Source organism: Mustelus asterias, chromosome 9 (assembly GCF_964213995.1).
Source record: "Mustelus asterias chromosome 9, sMusAst1.hap1.1, whole genome shotgun sequence".
In the NCBI taxonomy this organism is placed as follows: Eukaryota; Metazoa; Chordata; class Chondrichthyes; order Carcharhiniformes; family Triakidae; genus Mustelus; species Mustelus asterias.
In genome coordinates this window covers 65,580,816-65,598,869 of record NC_135809.1, presented here as the reverse complement: position 1 = coordinate 65,598,869, position 18,054 = coordinate 65,580,816, and the positions used below count along the sequence as shown (strand labels likewise).

Genomic DNA, 18,054 nt, shown 5'->3' with positions numbered 1-18,054 from the left:
AGTGCAGAAAATGCTAGAGTCCATTATAAAAGATTTAATGGTGGAGTGGGTAAAGTTTGTAGTGGGCAAGTTGTTAGAAGGTACTCTGAGAGACAGGATCTACAGGCATTTAGAGAGGCAAGGACTGATTAAGGCAGTCAGCATGACTTTGAGTGTGGAAAATTATGACTCAAGAATTTGATTGAGTTTTTTTTAAGGGGTAACCAAGAAGGTAGATGAGGGCAGTGCAGTGGACGTTATCTACATGGACTTTATCAAGACTTTTGACAAGGTACCACATGATAGGTTGTTGCATTAGGTTAAATCTCACGGGATCCAGGATGAGGTGGCCAATTGGATACAAAATTGGCTTGGCGAAAGAAGACAGATGGTGGTTGTAGAGGGTTGTATTTCAAATTGGAGGGCTGTGACCAGTGGTGTGCCTCATGGATCAGTGCTGGGTCCACTGTTATTTGCTATTTATATTAATGATTTGGATGAGAATTTAGGAGGCATGGTTAGTAAGGTTGCAGATGACACCAAGATTGGTGTCCCAGTGGACAGCAAAGGTGGTTATTTAGGATTGCACCAGGATCTTGATCAATTAGGCCAGTGGGCCGATGAATGGCAGATGGAGTTTAATTTAGATAAATGTGAGATGATGCATTTTGGTAGATCGGGGCAGGACCTACTCAGTTAATGGTAGGGTGTTGGGGAGAGTTATAGAACAAAGAGAGCAAGGGGTACAGGTTCATAGCTCCTTGAAAGTGGAACCACAGGTGGACAGGGTGGTGAAGAAGGCATTCGGCATGCTTGGTTTCATTGGTCAGAACATTGAACACAGGAGTTGGATGTCTTGTTGAAGTTGTACAAGACATTAGTAAGGCCACACTTGGAATACTGTGTACAGTTCTGCTCACCCTATTATAGAAAGGATATTATTAAACTAGAAAGTGTGCAGAAAAGATTTACTAGGATGCTACCGGGACTTGATTGTTTGAGTTATAAGGAGAGGCTGAATAGACTGGGACTTTTTTCCCTGGGAATAGGAGGCTTAGGGGTGATCGTATAGCGGTCTATAAAATAATGACGGGCATAGATAAGGTAGTCAACATCTTTCCCCAAAGGTAGGGCAGTCTAAAACTAGAGGGCATAGGTTTCAGGTGAGAGGAGAGAAGGGTCCAGAGGGGCAACTTTTCATTCAGAGGATGGTGAGTGTCTGGAACAAATTGCCAGAGGCAGTCGTAGAGGCAGGTATAATTTTGTCTTTTAAAAAGCATTTAGACAGTTACATGGATAAGATGCAATAAGAAGTCTCACAACACCAGGTTAAAGACCAACAAGTTTATTTGGAATCATGAGTTTACCATAGATTATAAATAAACCCACTGGACTTTAATCTGGTGTTGTGATACTTCTTACTGTGCCCACCCCAGTCCAACGCCAGCATCTCCACATCATGAGTAAGATGGATATAGAGGGACATGGGCCAAAAGCAGGTAATTGGGACTAGCCTGTTGGTAAAAACTGGGTGGCATGGACAGGTTGTGCCAAAGGGCCTGTTTCCATGCTGTAAACCTCTATGACTCAGCACTTGGAATACAGTGGCAGAATTAGACAGAGTCAGCATGAATTTATGTCTCAACTATTCATACATGGAAACATGTATAGAAAATAGTAGAAGTAGGACATAGAAAATAGAAGCAGGAGTACGCCATGTCATGGCTGATCATCAAATTCAATATTCTGATCCCACCTTCCCTGCTTTCCCTTGATCCCTTTAGCTCTAAGAGCTATATACTATTCTTCCTTAAAATCACACAACATTTTGGCCTCAACTACTTTGTGGTCGTGAATTCCACAGAATCACCACTCTCTTGGTGAAGAAACTTCTCGGTCCTAAAAGGTTTACCCAATATCCTCAAACTATGATCCCTAGTTCTGGGCTTCCCTACCACTGTGAACATTTTTTTCTGAATTGACCCTGTCTAATCCCTTTACAATTTTATAAATTTATATGAGATCCCCAATTCTAAACTCCAATTAATATAGTCCTAACTGATTCAGTCTCTCTCCATATGACTGTGCCGCCATACCAGGAATCAGTCTGGTAAACCTTCGCTGCACTCCCTCCATAGCAAGAACATCCTTCCTCAGATAGAGACCCCAGAACTGCACATAATACTCCAGGTGTGGCCTCACCAACACCCTATACAACTGCAGTAAAACATCCCTATTCAAATATTCAATATTCAAATCCTCTCGCTATGAAGGCCATCATACTATTTGGCTTCTTTACTGCCTGCTGTACCTGCACACTTACTTTCAGAAACTGATGCATGAGGACACCAAGGTTGCATTGAGTAGCCACCTCTTTCAATTTACACCCATTCAAATAATAATGTACCTTCCTATTTTTGCCAGCGAAGTGGATAATCTCACACTTATCCACATTATACTGCATCGGCCATGCATATGCCCACTCATTTAGCCTGTACAAGTCATGATGAAGCATCTCTGCATTCTCCTCACAGTTCACTTTTCCACCCAACTTTGTATCATCTGCAAATTTGGAGATATACATTTAGTTCCCTCATCCAAATCATTAATATATAACGTGAACAGTTGGGATCCTAGCTCAGATCCCTGCGGTGCCCCACAAGCCAATGCCTGACAATCGGGAAAAGACCCATTTATTCCAACTCTTTGTTTCCTGTCTGCTAATCAGCTTTCTATTCATCTCAAAACATTACCTGCAATCCCTTGCGCTTTAACTTTACATAGTAATCTGCTATGTGAGACCTCGTCGGAAGCCTTCTGAAAGTCTAAATAAACCATATCTACTGGTCAACTCTACTAGTTATATCCTCAAAGAATTCCAGTAGACTTGTCAAGCATGATTTCCCTTTTTGTAAATCCATGTTGACTTTGTCTGATTATACCACTGCTTTTAAAATGCTGTGTTTTGAAATCCTTGATAATGGATTCTAGCAACTTCCCTACTACCGATGTTAGACTCTCTACCTCCCTTTTTGAATAGCGAGCTTACATTAGCTACCTTCCAATCTGTAGGAACCATTCCAGAGTCCAAGGAATTTTGAAAATGACCACCAATGGATCTACAATACTAGAGCTACTTCCTTAAGTACTCTGGGATGAAGATTATCAGGTCCTAGAGATTTATCCACCTCCAATCCATTTTCATTATCCTATGAGTGACTTGGATGAAGCGGACGAGTGTACTGTCATAAATTTTCCTGACAGTACAAAAATAAGTGGGAAAACTAATTCTGAGGAAGACACAGTCTGGAAAGGGATCTAAATAGGTAGGCAGTCAAAAGCTTGGTGGAGGCAATACAATGTGGGACAAAATGAATTTGTCCACTTTGTTAAGTACATGGAAAACAAGGGATATCGAGATTGGAAGAGGTACTGACTTCCAAAACCAGCTATGATCTTACTGAATGAAGGAACAGGCTTCTGTTGCATCATGGCCTCATCCTGATCAAAGCAACAACCTGCATTTATAAATCATTGTTAATAAAGTAAAACATTCCAGAAGCAACAAACAAAATTTGACATTGAGCTAAGTAATGAAATATTAGGGCAGTTGATCAAAATCCTGGTCAGAGAGGTAGGTTTTAATGAGTTTCTTAGAGCAAGAAGGATAGATGGAGAAGTAGAGAGGTTCAGAGATAGAATTCCAGAGCTTAGGGTCTTGACAGCTGAAAGGCACAACTGTCAATGAAGGAGCGATGAAAATCAAGATTCCCAGGAGGCCAGCAGCCATCTTGAAGCATTCTATGACTGAAGGGGGTTAGAAATAGGGAGAGCTGAGCAAATGAAGGGATTTGAAGACAGAAGAGTAGGGCAGTGCCTCTTGTCATGAATAAACAGTGCAGACCGGTTGAGCAGGAAAGTATATTTCTTTGCTGTAATTTTTGAGAAAGTTTTAGATGCTAAAAATCAACTGAACTTCAGTATTTTATCAAACCTGTTTTAAAACAACAATCCCACGTGTCCTCTCTAGCAGTTCACCCCCACTTCATACATATTGAATCCAGAACTTACCGGGGATAAGATTCATCGATTGTTAGCTCATACAAACTCTTCTTGGCTTCAGTATCATAAAGTCGAACTGTTCCAACCCCACTGCCAAGCAAAAGCTGCAAAAGAAATATAGACATTCTGAAAACACTGCTTTAGCACAACTCGCAGTTTCAATATTTAGCACCCTGAGGAAGACAACCAAAGTCTATTACAGAAACTAATAGACACCTTTAAAATAGTGGTCCTCAGGAAGAATGGACAAATTGCAGCAAATATAAACAAAAAATAATTAAAATTCGATAAAATAGAAAGGGAATCTGGCTTTCGAGGTTACCAGTCATAGAATGCCAACAATGCAGGAGGGGCTCATCGAGTCTGTACCAACTCTCCAACAGAGCATTCTAACCAGGCCCTACCCCCATACCCCACGCATTTACCCACCCCCAACCCACACACCCTGGGACACCAAGGGGCAATTTAGCATAACCAATCAACCTAACCTACACAACTTTGGATTGTGGAAAGAAACTGGAGCACTTGGAGGAAACCCACACTGAAACAGAGAGAATGTGCAAACTCCACACAAGGCCAGAATTGAACTCGGCTCCCTGGCACTGTGAGGCAGCAGTGCTAATGACTGTGCCGCTGCTCTTTGGTGTTCATGGTATGTTAATTATATTAAGATTCACAGATTAAGGTAATTGTTAATTAAGTATTAGAGACTGCTGAGTTAGTGGATGGAAACAAACGTGAAATTCTGACTCTCCTTTGACAGAGCATCTTACCCGGTAGCCAGCATAATTAAGGACCCGACGCACCCCAGACATACTTTCTTCCACCTTCTTCCATCGAGAGAAAAATACAAAAGTCGGGTCACGTACCAACCAACTCAAGAACAGCTTCTTCCCTGCTGCCATCAGACTTTTGAATGGACCTACCTTGCACTAAATTGATCTTTCTCTACACCCTAGCTATGACTGTACACTACATTCTGCACTCCCTCCTTTCTTTCTCTATGAATGGTATGCTTTGTCTATATAGCACGCAAGCAACAATACTTTTCACTGTATCCTAATATATGTGAATAATAAATCACATCAAAATCCCGCGCCATTCCCTTAGCCCCACGTATTTACCATGGCTAATCCCTCTAACCCACACATCTTGGAACATTATGGGGCAATTTAGCAATGCCAATCCACCCAAATTGCACATCTTTAGACCGTGGAAGGAAACTGGAGCATCAGAAGGAAACCTACGATGTCATGGAGAGAATCTGCAAACTCTAAACATGATAGTCACCAAGACTGGAATCGAACCCAGGCCCTGGCACTGTGAGGCAGCAGTACTAAGAAGCCAAAGAAGCATATTACCCAAATGGTGAGAATGCAGATATGGGATTCAGTGGGATCGAGGTGTCCTAGTATAGGAATCATAAAATGCAGGTAGAGCAAGTAATTAGGAAAGCTAATAGAATTAAAGATGTTTATTGCAAGGGGAATTGAAAACAAAAACAGGGAGGTTGTGCTCAACTTGTACAAGGCATTGGTGAGACCACATCTGGAGTATGGTGTACTGTATTAGTTTCCTTATTTAAAGGATGTAAATATGTTCGAAACAGTTCAGAGAAGATTTACTAGACTAATTACTGGAAAGGGAAGGATACCGTAGAAGGAAAGGTTGGACAGGCTGGGCTTGTATCTGCTGGAATTTAGAAGAGTAAGGAGCCGATTTGATTGATACATATAACATCCTGAGGGGGATTGACAAGGTGGATGTGGAGAGGATGTTTCCTCTTGTGGGAGAATCTTGAACTAGGGGTCGCTGTTTAAATATAAGGCGTCACCCATTTGAGACAGATGAGAACAACTTTTTTCCTCATTATAATTCCCTTCGTCAAAAAGCAGTGGAAGCAGAATTTTTGAATATTTTACCATTTTTGAGGCAGAGGTAGATAGATTCTTGATAAATAAGGTGGTGAAATGTTATCGGGGTTTGGGGGAGCGTGTTTACAGTCAGAATAAAGCCAAATGGTGAAGCAGACTCAAGGGTCCAAGTGGTCTACTCCTGCTCCTAATTCTTATGTTTAATGGGTTATACGAAATAACGAAAATTCTTTGCTCCTTGTTTGTTTCATATTGATTTAAATGTTATAAAATTTTTGTTGAAAGAAAGGAGAACTTTGTCAATGTGAGTCAATTATACTGTTAAGATGCACAGGTAAAGAAGGACAGTGATAATTAAGTACCTAGGGCATTTATAAAGAAAGGTTGCTGGGTTACTGGGTAGGAAGCAGACATATATAATGATGCATTCTGTGAATAAACGTATTATCAAGAACAGAATTAGTGTCTACTTCCATATTTCACCAACTAGCTTGGGATTGAAATAACAAACGACTCTGCTTATTCATTAAGTATAATAATAAAAATGGGTCTAAGAGACAGATACTTGTACCAAGCGTGCAGTGAAAAACCTTTTGGAGTACACAAGGCCAGTTTAGTGGGGAAGAAGTTCAGTCTTGAGGTGGAATTGGTCTGAAACATACTTGAGCAATTAATCCTGTAACTCCCTCCCTAATAGCACTGTGGGTGTACCTATTCTACATGGACTATAATGGTTCAAGAAGGTAACTCACAACCAATTTTGGGGGCAATTAGGGATGGGCAATAAAAGTTGGCCTAGCTAGTAAAGCCCACGTTCATGGAATAAAAAAGTTTCATTCATTAAAAAGCTGAAGGCATGGGTGTCGATGATTGGTAAAGGGAGGGTGCTTTGTGCAAGAGGCCAGTATTGGAAGAACAAGAGTTCAGAGAGGGGTTGGAGAGGATTCTGGGCTTCAAAGGTTTAGAAGATAGTAGGAACAGACAAAGCCATGAAGAAATTTAAGCACAAAGATGAAGATTTTAAATTTCGAGGTATTACAGAAACAGGTTAACAAATACAAAATGAATGGGATTTGGTGCAAATTAGGATGTGGGAGCAGAGTTACAAATGAGTTTAAGTTTAGCAAGGGTGAAGAATGGGAGCCTAGCCAGTAAAACAATGGCATAGTCAAGTCTGGAGGTGACAAAGGCATGGATGAGCTTGTTGAGCAGCTGAGCAACTGATGCAAGGGTGCAGGTGTGTGATATTATCGAGCTAGATGTTCATGGCCTAAAGAGTAAGATACAGTATTGGAAGGTTCAACTCAGCAGAAAGGATGTTGAGGTTATGAGCAGTCCAGACAGTAGAAAATGAGATCACGAAGCTATCAAATCATAAGAACCCAGCTGATTTAATCGGGAAGCAAGTCTCCCATCCTTTCTCAGTTTATGTGCAGGGTTAAGGGGAGAAGGAACTAGATGAAATGTATATTCCAAGATGAATGATAGGCCAAGTGGACCCTTCGACACTGTACCATTTCTGATTCTGTCTAACCTGAAAGGGCCAGAAAAGAAATCGCTCCAAAAGTACCAAGAAAGCCCTGAGTAAAAGCCAAAATAGGGCAAGAATAAGTTCCTTAGTGATGAAGCAAGTTCACCCCTGATACCAGCATCTCCTCCAATGTGAATGATATTTTCAAACGCATTGTAGCTGAGCCCTCCTAGATGAATCATTAGAACAATCGCAAAGCCTTGCTGCCAGGAGATCTAAATTGCTCGGCACCTCCAGATACCCAAGTAACTGACCAAGCAGGCTGTTCCAGAAGAGACAAAGATGCTGACCAATTTCACCAGCTCCAGCAACAAGTTCTAATTATATAGCACCTTTAACACATTCAAATGTCCCATGGTGCTTCACAGAAGCCGTATAAAATAAAGTACACTGACGACAGCATGAATGAGGCTTCAGTAGCAGATGAATTCAGGCAAGGGAACAATTAAACAATGTAACAGGGCGGCACAGTGGTTAGCACTGCTGCCTCACAGTGCCAGGGACCAAGGTTCAATTCTGGCCTTGAGTGACTGACTGTGGCATTTGCACATTCTCCCTGTGCCTGCGTGGGCTTCCTCCTGGTACTCCAGTTTCCTCCCACAGACTAAAGATGTGCAGGTTAGGTGGATCTGCCATGCTACATCGCCCTTTAGTGTTGCAGGATGTGAGGGTTGGGGGATTAGCAGATTATAGGGGAAGGGGCTGGGTAAGGTACCTCGTCAGAAAGTCGGTGCAGACTTGATGGACCGAATGGCCTTCTGTAAAAGTTGGTTAATTTCCTAGTCACAAGTAGGCTTACATTAACACTGCAATGAAGTTACTGTGAAAATCCCCTAGTCGCCACACTCCGGCACCTGCTCGGGTACACAGAGGGAATTTAGCACAGCCAATCTACCTAACCTGCACATCTTTGGACTGTGGGAGGAAACCAGAGCACCTGGAGGAAACCCACGCAGACACGGGGAGAATGTACAGACTCCACACAGATAGTAATCCATGGCGGGAATCAAACCCAGGTCCCTGGCACTGTGAGGCATCAGTGCTAACTACTGTGCCACCATGCCGCCCTGTAGGGATTCCATGATACAGACAATGAAATGGTCTTAATGATGGTGAGAGGCTGGAGCCTCAGGGTAAAGTTCCACAATGACTTGAAAAATTACATAATGCAGTGCTATGGGTACAGAAATTGAGATAATGGAGGGTTAGTACAGTAATCAGTACACAGCCACACTGAACACATCATAGGTTACTACAGAAACCAGTACACAGCCACACTGAACACGCTGTAGGGTTAGTACAGTAACCAGTACACAGCCACACTGAACACGCTGTAGGGTTAGTACAGTAACCAGTACACAGCCACACTGAACACGCTGTAGGGTTAGTACAGTAACCAGTACACAGCCACACTGAACACGCTGTAGGGTTAGTACAGTAATCAGTACACAGCCACACTGAACACACTGTAGGGTTAGTACAGTAATCAGTACACAGCCACACTGAACACACTGTAGGGTTAGTACAGTAATCAGTACACAGCCACACTGAACACACTGTAGGGTTAGTACAGTAACCAGTACACAGCCACACTGAACACACTGTAGGGTTAGTACAGTAATCAGTACACAGCCACACTGAACACACTGTAGGGTTAGTACAGTAACCAGTACACAGCCACACTGAACACACTGTAGGGTTAGTACAGTAACCAGTACACAGCCACACTGAACACACTGTAGGGTTAGTACAGTAATCAGTACACAGCCACACTGAACACACTGTAGGGTTAGTACAGTAACCAGTACACAGCCACACTGAACACACTGTAGGGTTAGTACAGTAACCAGTACACAGCCACACTGAACACACTGTAGGGTTAGTACAGTAACCAGTACACAGCCACACTGAACACGCTGTAGGGTTAGTACAGTAATCAGTACACAGCCACACTGAACACATCATAGGTTACTACAGAAACCAGTACACAGCCACACTGAACACGCTGTAGGGTTAGTACAGTAACCAGTACACAGCCACACTGAACACGCTGTAGGGTTAGTACAGTAACCAGTACACAGCCACACTGAACACGCTGTAGGGTTAGTACAGTAATCAGTACACAGCCACACTGAACACACTGTAGGGTTAGTACAGTAACCAGTACACAGCCACACTGAACACGCTGTAGGGTTAGTACAGTAACCAGTACACAGCCACACTGAACACGCTGTAGGGTTAGTACAGTAATCAGTACACAGCCACACTGAACACACTGTAGGGTTAGTACAGTAATCAGTACACAGCCACACTGAACACACTGTAGGGTTAGTACAGTAACCAGTACACAGCCACACTGAACACGCTGTAGGGTTAGTACAGTAACCAGTACACAGCCACACTGAACACACTGTAGGGTTAGTACAGTAACCAGTACACAGCCACACTGAACACACTGTAGGGTTAGTACAGTAATCAGTACACAGCCACACTGAACACACTGTAGGGTTAGTACAGTAACCAGTACACAGCCACACTGAACACACTGTAGCGTTAGTACAGTAACCAGTACACAGCCACACTGAACACACTGTAGGGTTAGTACAGTAACCAGTACACAGCCACACTGAACACACTGTAGGGTTAGTACAGTAACCAGTACACAGCCACACTGAACACACTGTAGGGTTAGTACAGTAACCAGTACACAGCCACACTGAACACACTGTAGGGTTAGTACAGTAATCAGTACACAGCCACACTGAACACACTGTAGGGTTAGTACAGTAACCAGTACACAGCCACACTGAACACACTGTAGGGTTAGTACAGTAACCAGTACACAGCCACACTGAACACACTGTAGGGTTAGTACAGTAATCAGTACACAGCCACACTGAACACACTGTAGGGTTAGTACAGTAACCAGTACACAGCCACACTGAACACACTGTAGGGTTAGTACAGTAATCAGTACACAGCCACACTGAACACACTGTAGGGTTAGTACAGTAACCAGTACACAGCCACACTGAACACACTGTAGGGTTAGTACAGTAATCAGTACACAGCCACACTGAACACACTGTAGGGTTAGTACAGTAATCAGTACACAGCCACACTGAACACACTGTAGGGTTAGTACAGTAACCAGTACACAGCCACACTGAACACACTGTAGGGTTAGTACAGTAATCAGTACACAGCCACACTGAACACACTGTAGGGTTAGTACAGTAACCAGTACACAGCCACACTGAACACACTGTAGGGTTAGTACAGTAACCAGTACACAGCCACACTGAACACGCTGTAGGGTTAGTACAGTAACCAGTACACAGCCACACTGAACACACTGTAGGGTTAGTACAGTAACCAGTACACAGCCACACTGAACACACTGTAGGGTTAGTACAGTAACCAGTACACAGCCACACTGAACACACTGTAGGGTTAGTACAGTAATCAGTACACAGCCACACTGAACACACTGTAGGGTTAGTACAGTAACCAGTACACAGCCACACTGAACACGCTGTAGGGTTAGTACAGTAATCAGTACACAGCCACACTGAACACACTGTAGGGTTAGTACAGTAACCAGTACACAGCCACACTGAACACACTGTAGGGTTAGTACAGTAATCAGTACACAGCCACACTGAACACACTGTAGGGTTAGTACAGTAACCAGTACACAGCCACACTGAACACACTGTAGGGTTAGTACAGTAATCAGTACACAGCCACACTGAACACACTGTAGGGTTAGTACAGTAACCAGTACACAGCCACACTGAACACGCTGTAGGGTTAGTACAGTAACCAGTACACAGCCACACTGAACACATCATAGGTTACTACAGAAACCAGTACACAGCCACACTGAACACGCTGTAGGGTTAGTACAGTAACCAGTACACAGCCGCACTGAACACACTGTAGGGTTAGTACAGTAATCAGTACACAGCTACACTGAACACACTGCAAATACAGTAACTTGTACACAGCTATACTGCATAAAATATAAGAATAGTGATAATGATTGTTCTGACCATAATGGAGGCAACAGCAGGGAGACAAACAGTTTTAACATTTCAGTCACAATGGATAAATTGCACTCACTTTAGTTTAACTGCTCTTTCTGTTCTAATAATTCCCCCTCAGTTTGAGAGAGCAAGTGTAGCTGTCTATTCATAACACTGGAACAACTCAGCATTATCCTGAAGGATTATGTAAAATAGGCGACTTCTCTACAAATATCACATTTAAATGACATCAAAGAAATGAAAGATTTACATTTGTGGAGTTACAGGTCATCCCAAAGTGTCAACATTTTGTCACTTTTGTAATGTAGGAAGCACAGCAGTAAATTTACAAACAGCAAGTTCTTACAAACAGCAAGTTCCCACAAACAGCAATGCTGGGTAATCTATTCCTCTGATGTTGATTGAGGAATGAATATTGACCAAGGCACGGAGGACAACTCCCCTATAGGGCGGCACGGTAGCACAGTGGTTAGCACTGCTGCTTCACAGCTCCAGAGACATGGGTTCGATTCCCGGCTTGGGTCACTGTCTATGTGGAGTGTGCACATTCTCCTCGTGTCTGCATGGGTTTCCTCCGGGTGCTCTGGTTTCCTCCCACAGTCCAAAGATGTGCCGGTTAGGTTGATTGGCCATGCTAAAATTGCCCCTTAGTGTCCTGAGATGCGTAGGTTAGAGGGATTAGTGGGTAAATGTGTAGGGATATGGGGGTAGGGCCTGGGTGGGATTGTGGTCGGTGCAGACTCGATGGGCCAGATGGCTTCTTTCTGTACTGTAGGGTTTCTATGATTCATCTACAAAATGCTGCCATGGGATCTTTCACCCAAGAGGGTAGAAGGGGCTTCAATTTAACACCTCATTTAAAAGATAGCACCTCCAACATTTTGGAGTGCTTGGATCTTGGAGTGCTCCAAGATTGCAGCACTCTTTCAGTACGGCACTGGAGTGTCAGCCTAGTTTCTTGTGCTCAAGTGGAACTTGAAGCCATGCTTTCTGATTCAAAGAGTGCTATGAACTAACTACGAGTGACATTAGATTAGCCAGATCTCAAAAGGTGTCACTGTAGGGATTTTGCTTTTAACACTTTCTGAAACAGACAAATCTCTTCAGTTTGGCTGCATTTGTAGGTTTTCCATTGCGTGGTTTACATTTCTGCAGTTTTTCCCATGCCGTAAGGATTTCTCAAAGAATATTAAACAGAATCTTCAGATTCCATTCACCAATAAAAAAATTTTAATTTAAAGTCACGGAGTTAAAACATGAGCATCATGCTACCAGGACTTGATGGCTCGAGTTATGAGAGAGAGGTTGGATAGACTGGGACTTTTTCCCTGGAGCGCAGGAGGTTTCGGGGTGATCTTACAGAGGTCTATAAAATAATGAGGGGCATAGATCAGCTAGATAGTCGACTTCTTTTCCCAAAGGTAGGGGAGTCTAAAACTAGAGGGTATAGATTTAAGGTGAAAGGGGAGAGATACAAAAGGGTCTAGAGGCACAATTTTTTCACATAGAGGGTGGTGTCTGGAACGAGCTGCCATAGGCAGTAGTAGAGGTGGGTACAATTTTGTCTTTTAAAAGCATTTAGACAGTTACATGGGTAAGATGGGTATAGAGGGATATGGGCCAAATGCAGGCTATTGGGACTAGCTTAGTGGTAAAAACTGGGCGGTATGGACAAGTTGGGTTAAAAGGGCCTATTTCCATGCTGTAAGCCTCTATGACTCTATAACCCATTAAGTGTTTAAACCAGCAGCAATAGACTCAATACTCTGCCACTACTCATCACATTATCAGAAGGATGTGGAAGCTTTGGAGAGAGTATTAAAGAAGGCTCACCAGGATGTTGCCTGGTCTCAAGGGTGTTGGCTATAAGGAGAGGTTGAATAAATTAGGATTATTTTCACTTAAAGATGGAGGCTATGGGGAGACCTGATAGAGGTCTACAAAATTATGAGAGGCATAGACACGATGGATAGTGAGAGGCTTTTTCCAAGGGTGGAAGTGTCAATTACAAGGGGGTACAGGTTCAAGGTGAGGGGGAGAAAGTTTAAGGGAAATGTGCGGGAGAGGTTTTTCACACAGAGTGTACTGGATACCTGGAATGCATTGTCACAGAATGTGGTGGTAGCAGGCACATTGGCAACATTTGAGAGACATCTGTATGAATACACGAATAGGGAGGAAATAGAGGGATAAGGACAGATTGTATTTTTAGTTTAGTTAGGGCATCATGATTGGCACAGGTTTGGAAGGGCCTGTTCCTGTGCTGTACTTCTCTTTGTTCTTTGCTCTACAGCCCCACAAGGAAGTAGCAGTTTAGTGATTGTAATTATATTTCCCAGCACAGCACTTCACCCCGAGCTGTTGGCTTCTCATCAGAATGCCATCCTGCTACTCTTGACACACTGTAGTACTCTGTTGTCACATTTCCCTATCAATTCGTCCTGCACGCCACATTACTTCACCAATGTCTCTTCCCATTAACTTTGGATAAAAATTCTGAAACAGCGCTTGTGAGAAATATCCAGATTGAGTAGATTGTTCCTCACCAATCGATCTGGTTTGGTGGCCCACTCCAAGGAAAGCAGCTGTGATTTGGACATTATGGTAGCCTTAGTTTGCATGGTGGGGTTAAATGCCCACACTTTAACCACTCCATCAACATCCAGACTGGCGACTCTCCTACCAGAGCAATCCACCCTAAATCAATAACAAGAGACACACTTTCAAAACTGGTGCATTATCCTCAGAGACCACAATTAGCTTAATCTCACTGTAACTTACTGAATCGCCAACTACCTCATTACCTAGAGCTGGTGTCCAAAGGCACCAACACCAGTGCCTCTCAACACTGTTTAAGTACAAGAAAACTAAATCTAAAAGCCAAGAGAAATGTAGTTAGTTGTGTGACTGGTTTAGATATCACTCTATTCAACCATAGGCAAAAGGAGTCGTAAAATATCTATGAATCTGTGATCAGTAGTTTTCCTTTGTATTAAGCCAAGATTTCACCACTACAAGCTGTTGCGAAAAGCCTGTAGAAATTGTTAAACAATGTGGGAAGCCACAGTTTTATTTTACTTTTAACTTACCTTTTTTAGATCTAACATTTGCCTAACATTTTCTATGGTATATTTTTATTAACATTTTCACACGGGATAAATCTTGAAGTTCACTTGTGCTGGGACATATCACATTACAAGGATATAAATTGCTGAGATGTGTTACGCACATTCCGAGCTAATCTTGGCAAAGACCCAAAGACAACCCCTACCTCATGCACAACACAAGGTCAGAGGTTAGAACCAATTAGTGTCGGCCACCTTGTGTGACACGTTTAACGAATTAATGAATGTAAATGGGCACTCGCTGGGCAATGTAATAATACTGTGCAAGAACAATAGACAGACTAGGCAAGTTGGCAGTGAGACTGGAGATCCCGAGTAGATCGAAGATTGGCAACATCTTGACTGTAAGACCCTGGGCACGCGTGCGCGCGCAGAGAGAGAGAGAGGCGCGCGCGCAGAGAGAGAGAGAGGCGCGCGCGCAGAGAGAGAGAGGCGCGCGCGCAGAGAGAGAGAGAGGCGCACGCGCAGAGAGAGAGAGAGAGGCGCGCGCGCAGAGAGAGAGAGAGGCGCGCGCGCAGAGAGAGAGAGCGCGCGCGCAGAGAGAGAGAGAGAGGCGCGCGCGCAGAGAGAGAGAGGCGCGCGCGCAGAGAGAGAGAGAGGCGCGCGCGAGAGAGAGAGAGGCGCGCGCAGAGAGAGAGAGAGGCGCGCGCGCAGAGAGAGAGAGAGGCGCGCGCGCAGAGAGAGAGAGAGGCGCGCGCAGAGAGAGAGAGAGGCGCGCGCGCAGAGAGAGAGAGAGGCGCGCGCGCAGAGAGAGAGAGAGGCGCGCGCGCAGAGAGAGAGAGAGGCGCGCGCGCAGAGAGAGAGAGAGGCGCGCGCGCAGAGAAGAGAGAGGCGCGCGCGCAGAGAGAGAGAGAGGCGCGCGCGCAGAGAGAGAGAGAGGCGCGCGCGCAGAGAGAGAGAGAGGCGCGCGCGCAGAGAGAGAGAGAGGCGCGCGCGCAGAGAGAGAGAGGCGCGCGCGCAGAGAGAGAGAGAGCGCGCGCGCAGAGAGAGAGAGAGCGCGCGCGCAGAGAGAGAGAGAGGCGCGCGCGCAGAGAGAGAGAGAGGCGCGCGCGCAGAGAGAGAGAGAGGCGCGCGCGCAGAGAGAGAGGCGCGCGCGCAGAGAGAGAGAGGGCGCGCGCAGAGAGAGAGAGAGGCGCGCGCGCAGAGAGAGAGAGAGGCGCGCGCGCAGAGAGAGAGAGCGCGCGCGCAGAGAGAGAGAGGCGCGCGCGCAGAGAGAGAGAGAGGCGCGCGCGCAGAGAGAGAGAGGCGCGCGCGCAGAGAGAGAGAGAGGCGCGCGCGCAGAGAGAGAGAGAGCGCGCGCGCGCAGAGAGAGAGAGAGGCGCGCGCAGAGAGAGAGAGAGGCGCGCGCGCAGAGAGAGAGAGAGGCGCGCGCGCAGAGAGAGAGAGAGGCGCGCGCGCAGAGAGAGAGAGAGGCGCGCGCGCAGAGAGAGAGAGAGGCGCGCGCGCAGAGAGAGAGAGAGGCGCGCGCGCAGAGAGAGAGAGAGGCGCGCGCGCAGAGAGAGAGGCGCGCGCGCAGAGAGAGAGAGAGGCGCGCGCGCAGAGAGAGAGAGAGGCGCGCGCGCAGAGAGAGAGAGAGGCGCGCGCGCAGAGAGAGAGAGAGGCGCGCGCGCAGAGAGAGAGAGAGGCGCGCGCGCAGAGAGAGAGAGAGGCGCGCGCGCAGAGAGAGAGAGAGGCGCGCGCGCAGAGAGAGAGAGGCGCGCGCGCAGAGAGAGAGAGAGGCGCGCGCGCAGAGAGAGAGAGAGGCGCGCGCGCAGAGAGAGAGAGAGGCGCGCGCGCAGAGAGAGAGAGAGGCGCGCGCGCAGAGAGAGAGAGAGCGCGCGCGCAGAGAGAGAGAGAGCGCGCGCGCAGAGAGAGAGAGAGAGAGGCGCGCGCGCAGAGAGAGAGGCGCGCGCGCAGAGAGAGAGAGAGGCGCGCGCGCAGAGAGAGAGAGAGGCGCGCGCGCAGAGAGAGAGAGAGAGGCGCGCGCGCAGAGAGAGAGAGAGGCGCGCGCGCAGAGAGAGAGGCGCGCGCGCAGAGAGAGAGAGAGGCGCGCGCGCGAGAGAGAGAGGCGCGCGCGCAGAGAGAGAGAGAGGCGCGCGCGCAGAGAGAGAGAGAGGCGCGCGCGCAGAGAGAGAGAGAGGCGCGCGCGCAGAGAGAGAGGGCGCGCGCGCAGAGAGAGAGAGGCGCGCGCGCAGAGAGAGAGAGAGGCGCGCGCGCAGAGAGAGAGAGAGGCGCGCGCGCAGAGAGAGAGAGAGGCGCGCGCGCAGAGAGAGAGAGAGGCGCGCGCGCAGAGAGAGAGAGAGGCGCGCGCGCAGAGAGAGAGAGAGGCGCGCGCGCAGAGAGAGAGAGAGGCGCGCGCGCAGAGAGAGAGAGGGCGCGCGCGCAGAGAGAGAGAGAGGCGCGCGCGCAGAGAGAGAGAGAGGCGCGCGCGCAGAGAGAGAGAGAGGCGCGCGCGCAGAGAGAGAGAGAGGCGCGCGCGCAGAGAGAGAGAGAGGCGCGCGCGCAGAGAGAGAGAGAGGCGCGCGCGCAGAGAGAGAGAGAGGCGCGCGCGCAGAGAGAGAGAGAGGCGCGCGCGCAGAGAGAGAGGCGCGCGCGCAGAGAGAGAGAGAGGCGCGCGCGCAGAGAGAGAGAGAGGCGCGCGCGCAGAGAGAGAGAGGCGCGCGCGCAGAGAGAGAGAGGCGCGCGCGCAGAGAGAGAGAGAGGCGCGCGCGCAGAGAGAGAGGCGCGCGCGCAGAGAGAGAGAGAGGCGCGCGCGCAGAGAGAGAGAGAGGCGCGCGCGCAGAGAGAGAGAGAGGCGCGCGCGCGAGAGAGAGAGAGGCGCGCGCGCAGAGAGAGAGAGAGGCGCGCGCGCAGAGAGAGAGAGAGGCGCGCGCGCAGAGAGAGAGAGAGGCGCGCGCGCAGAGAGAGAGAGAGGCGCGCGCGCAGAGAGAGAGAGAGGCGCGCGCGCAGAGAGAGAGAGAGGCGCGCGCGCAGAGAGAGAGAGAGGCGCGCGCGCAGAGAGAGAGAGAGGCGCGCGCGCGCAGAGAGAGAGAGAGGCGCGCGCGCGAGAGAGAGAGAGGCGCGCGCGCAGAGAGAGAGAGAGGCGCGCGCGCAGAGAGAGAGAGAGGCGCGCGCGCAGAGAGAGAGAGAGGCGCGCGCGCAGAGAGAGAGAGAGGCGCGCGCGCAGAGAGAGAGAGAGGCGCGCGCGCAGAGAGAGAGAGAGGCGCGCGCGCAGAGAGAGAGAGAGGCGCGCGCGCAGAGAGAGAGAGAGGCGCGCGCGCAGAGAGAGAGAGAGGCGCGCGCGCAGAGAGAGAGAGAGAGGCGCGCGCGCAGAGAGAGAGAGAGGCGCGCGCGCCGCAGAGAGAGAGAGAGCGCGCGCGCAGAGAGAGAGAGAGGCGCGCGCGCAGAGAGAGAGAGGCGCGCGCGCAGAGAGAGAGAGAGGCGCGCGCGCAGAGAGAGAGAGAGGCGCGCGCGCA

General features: G+C 47.6%; 1 protein-coding gene across 1 annotated transcript in view; it reads right to left on the bottom strand.

Moving 5' to 3' along the window:
• Window positions 1-14,187, bottom strand: part of LOC144498726 (WD repeat-containing protein 91-like) — a 43,341-nt gene extending 29,154 nt beyond the window's left edge. The window contains exons 1-2 of the mRNA XM_078220298.1: window positions 14,042-14,187; window positions 4,051-4,145 (exon numbers count right to left, since the gene is read on the bottom strand). Coding sequence (XP_078076424.1) covers window positions 4,051-4,145; window positions 14,042-14,116 — 170 coding nt within the window. The 5' untranslated portion in view covers window positions 14,117-14,187. The remainder of the gene's footprint in view (window positions 1-4,050; window positions 4,146-14,041) is intronic.
• Between the last annotated feature and the right edge of the window lie 3,867 nt (window positions 14,188-18,054).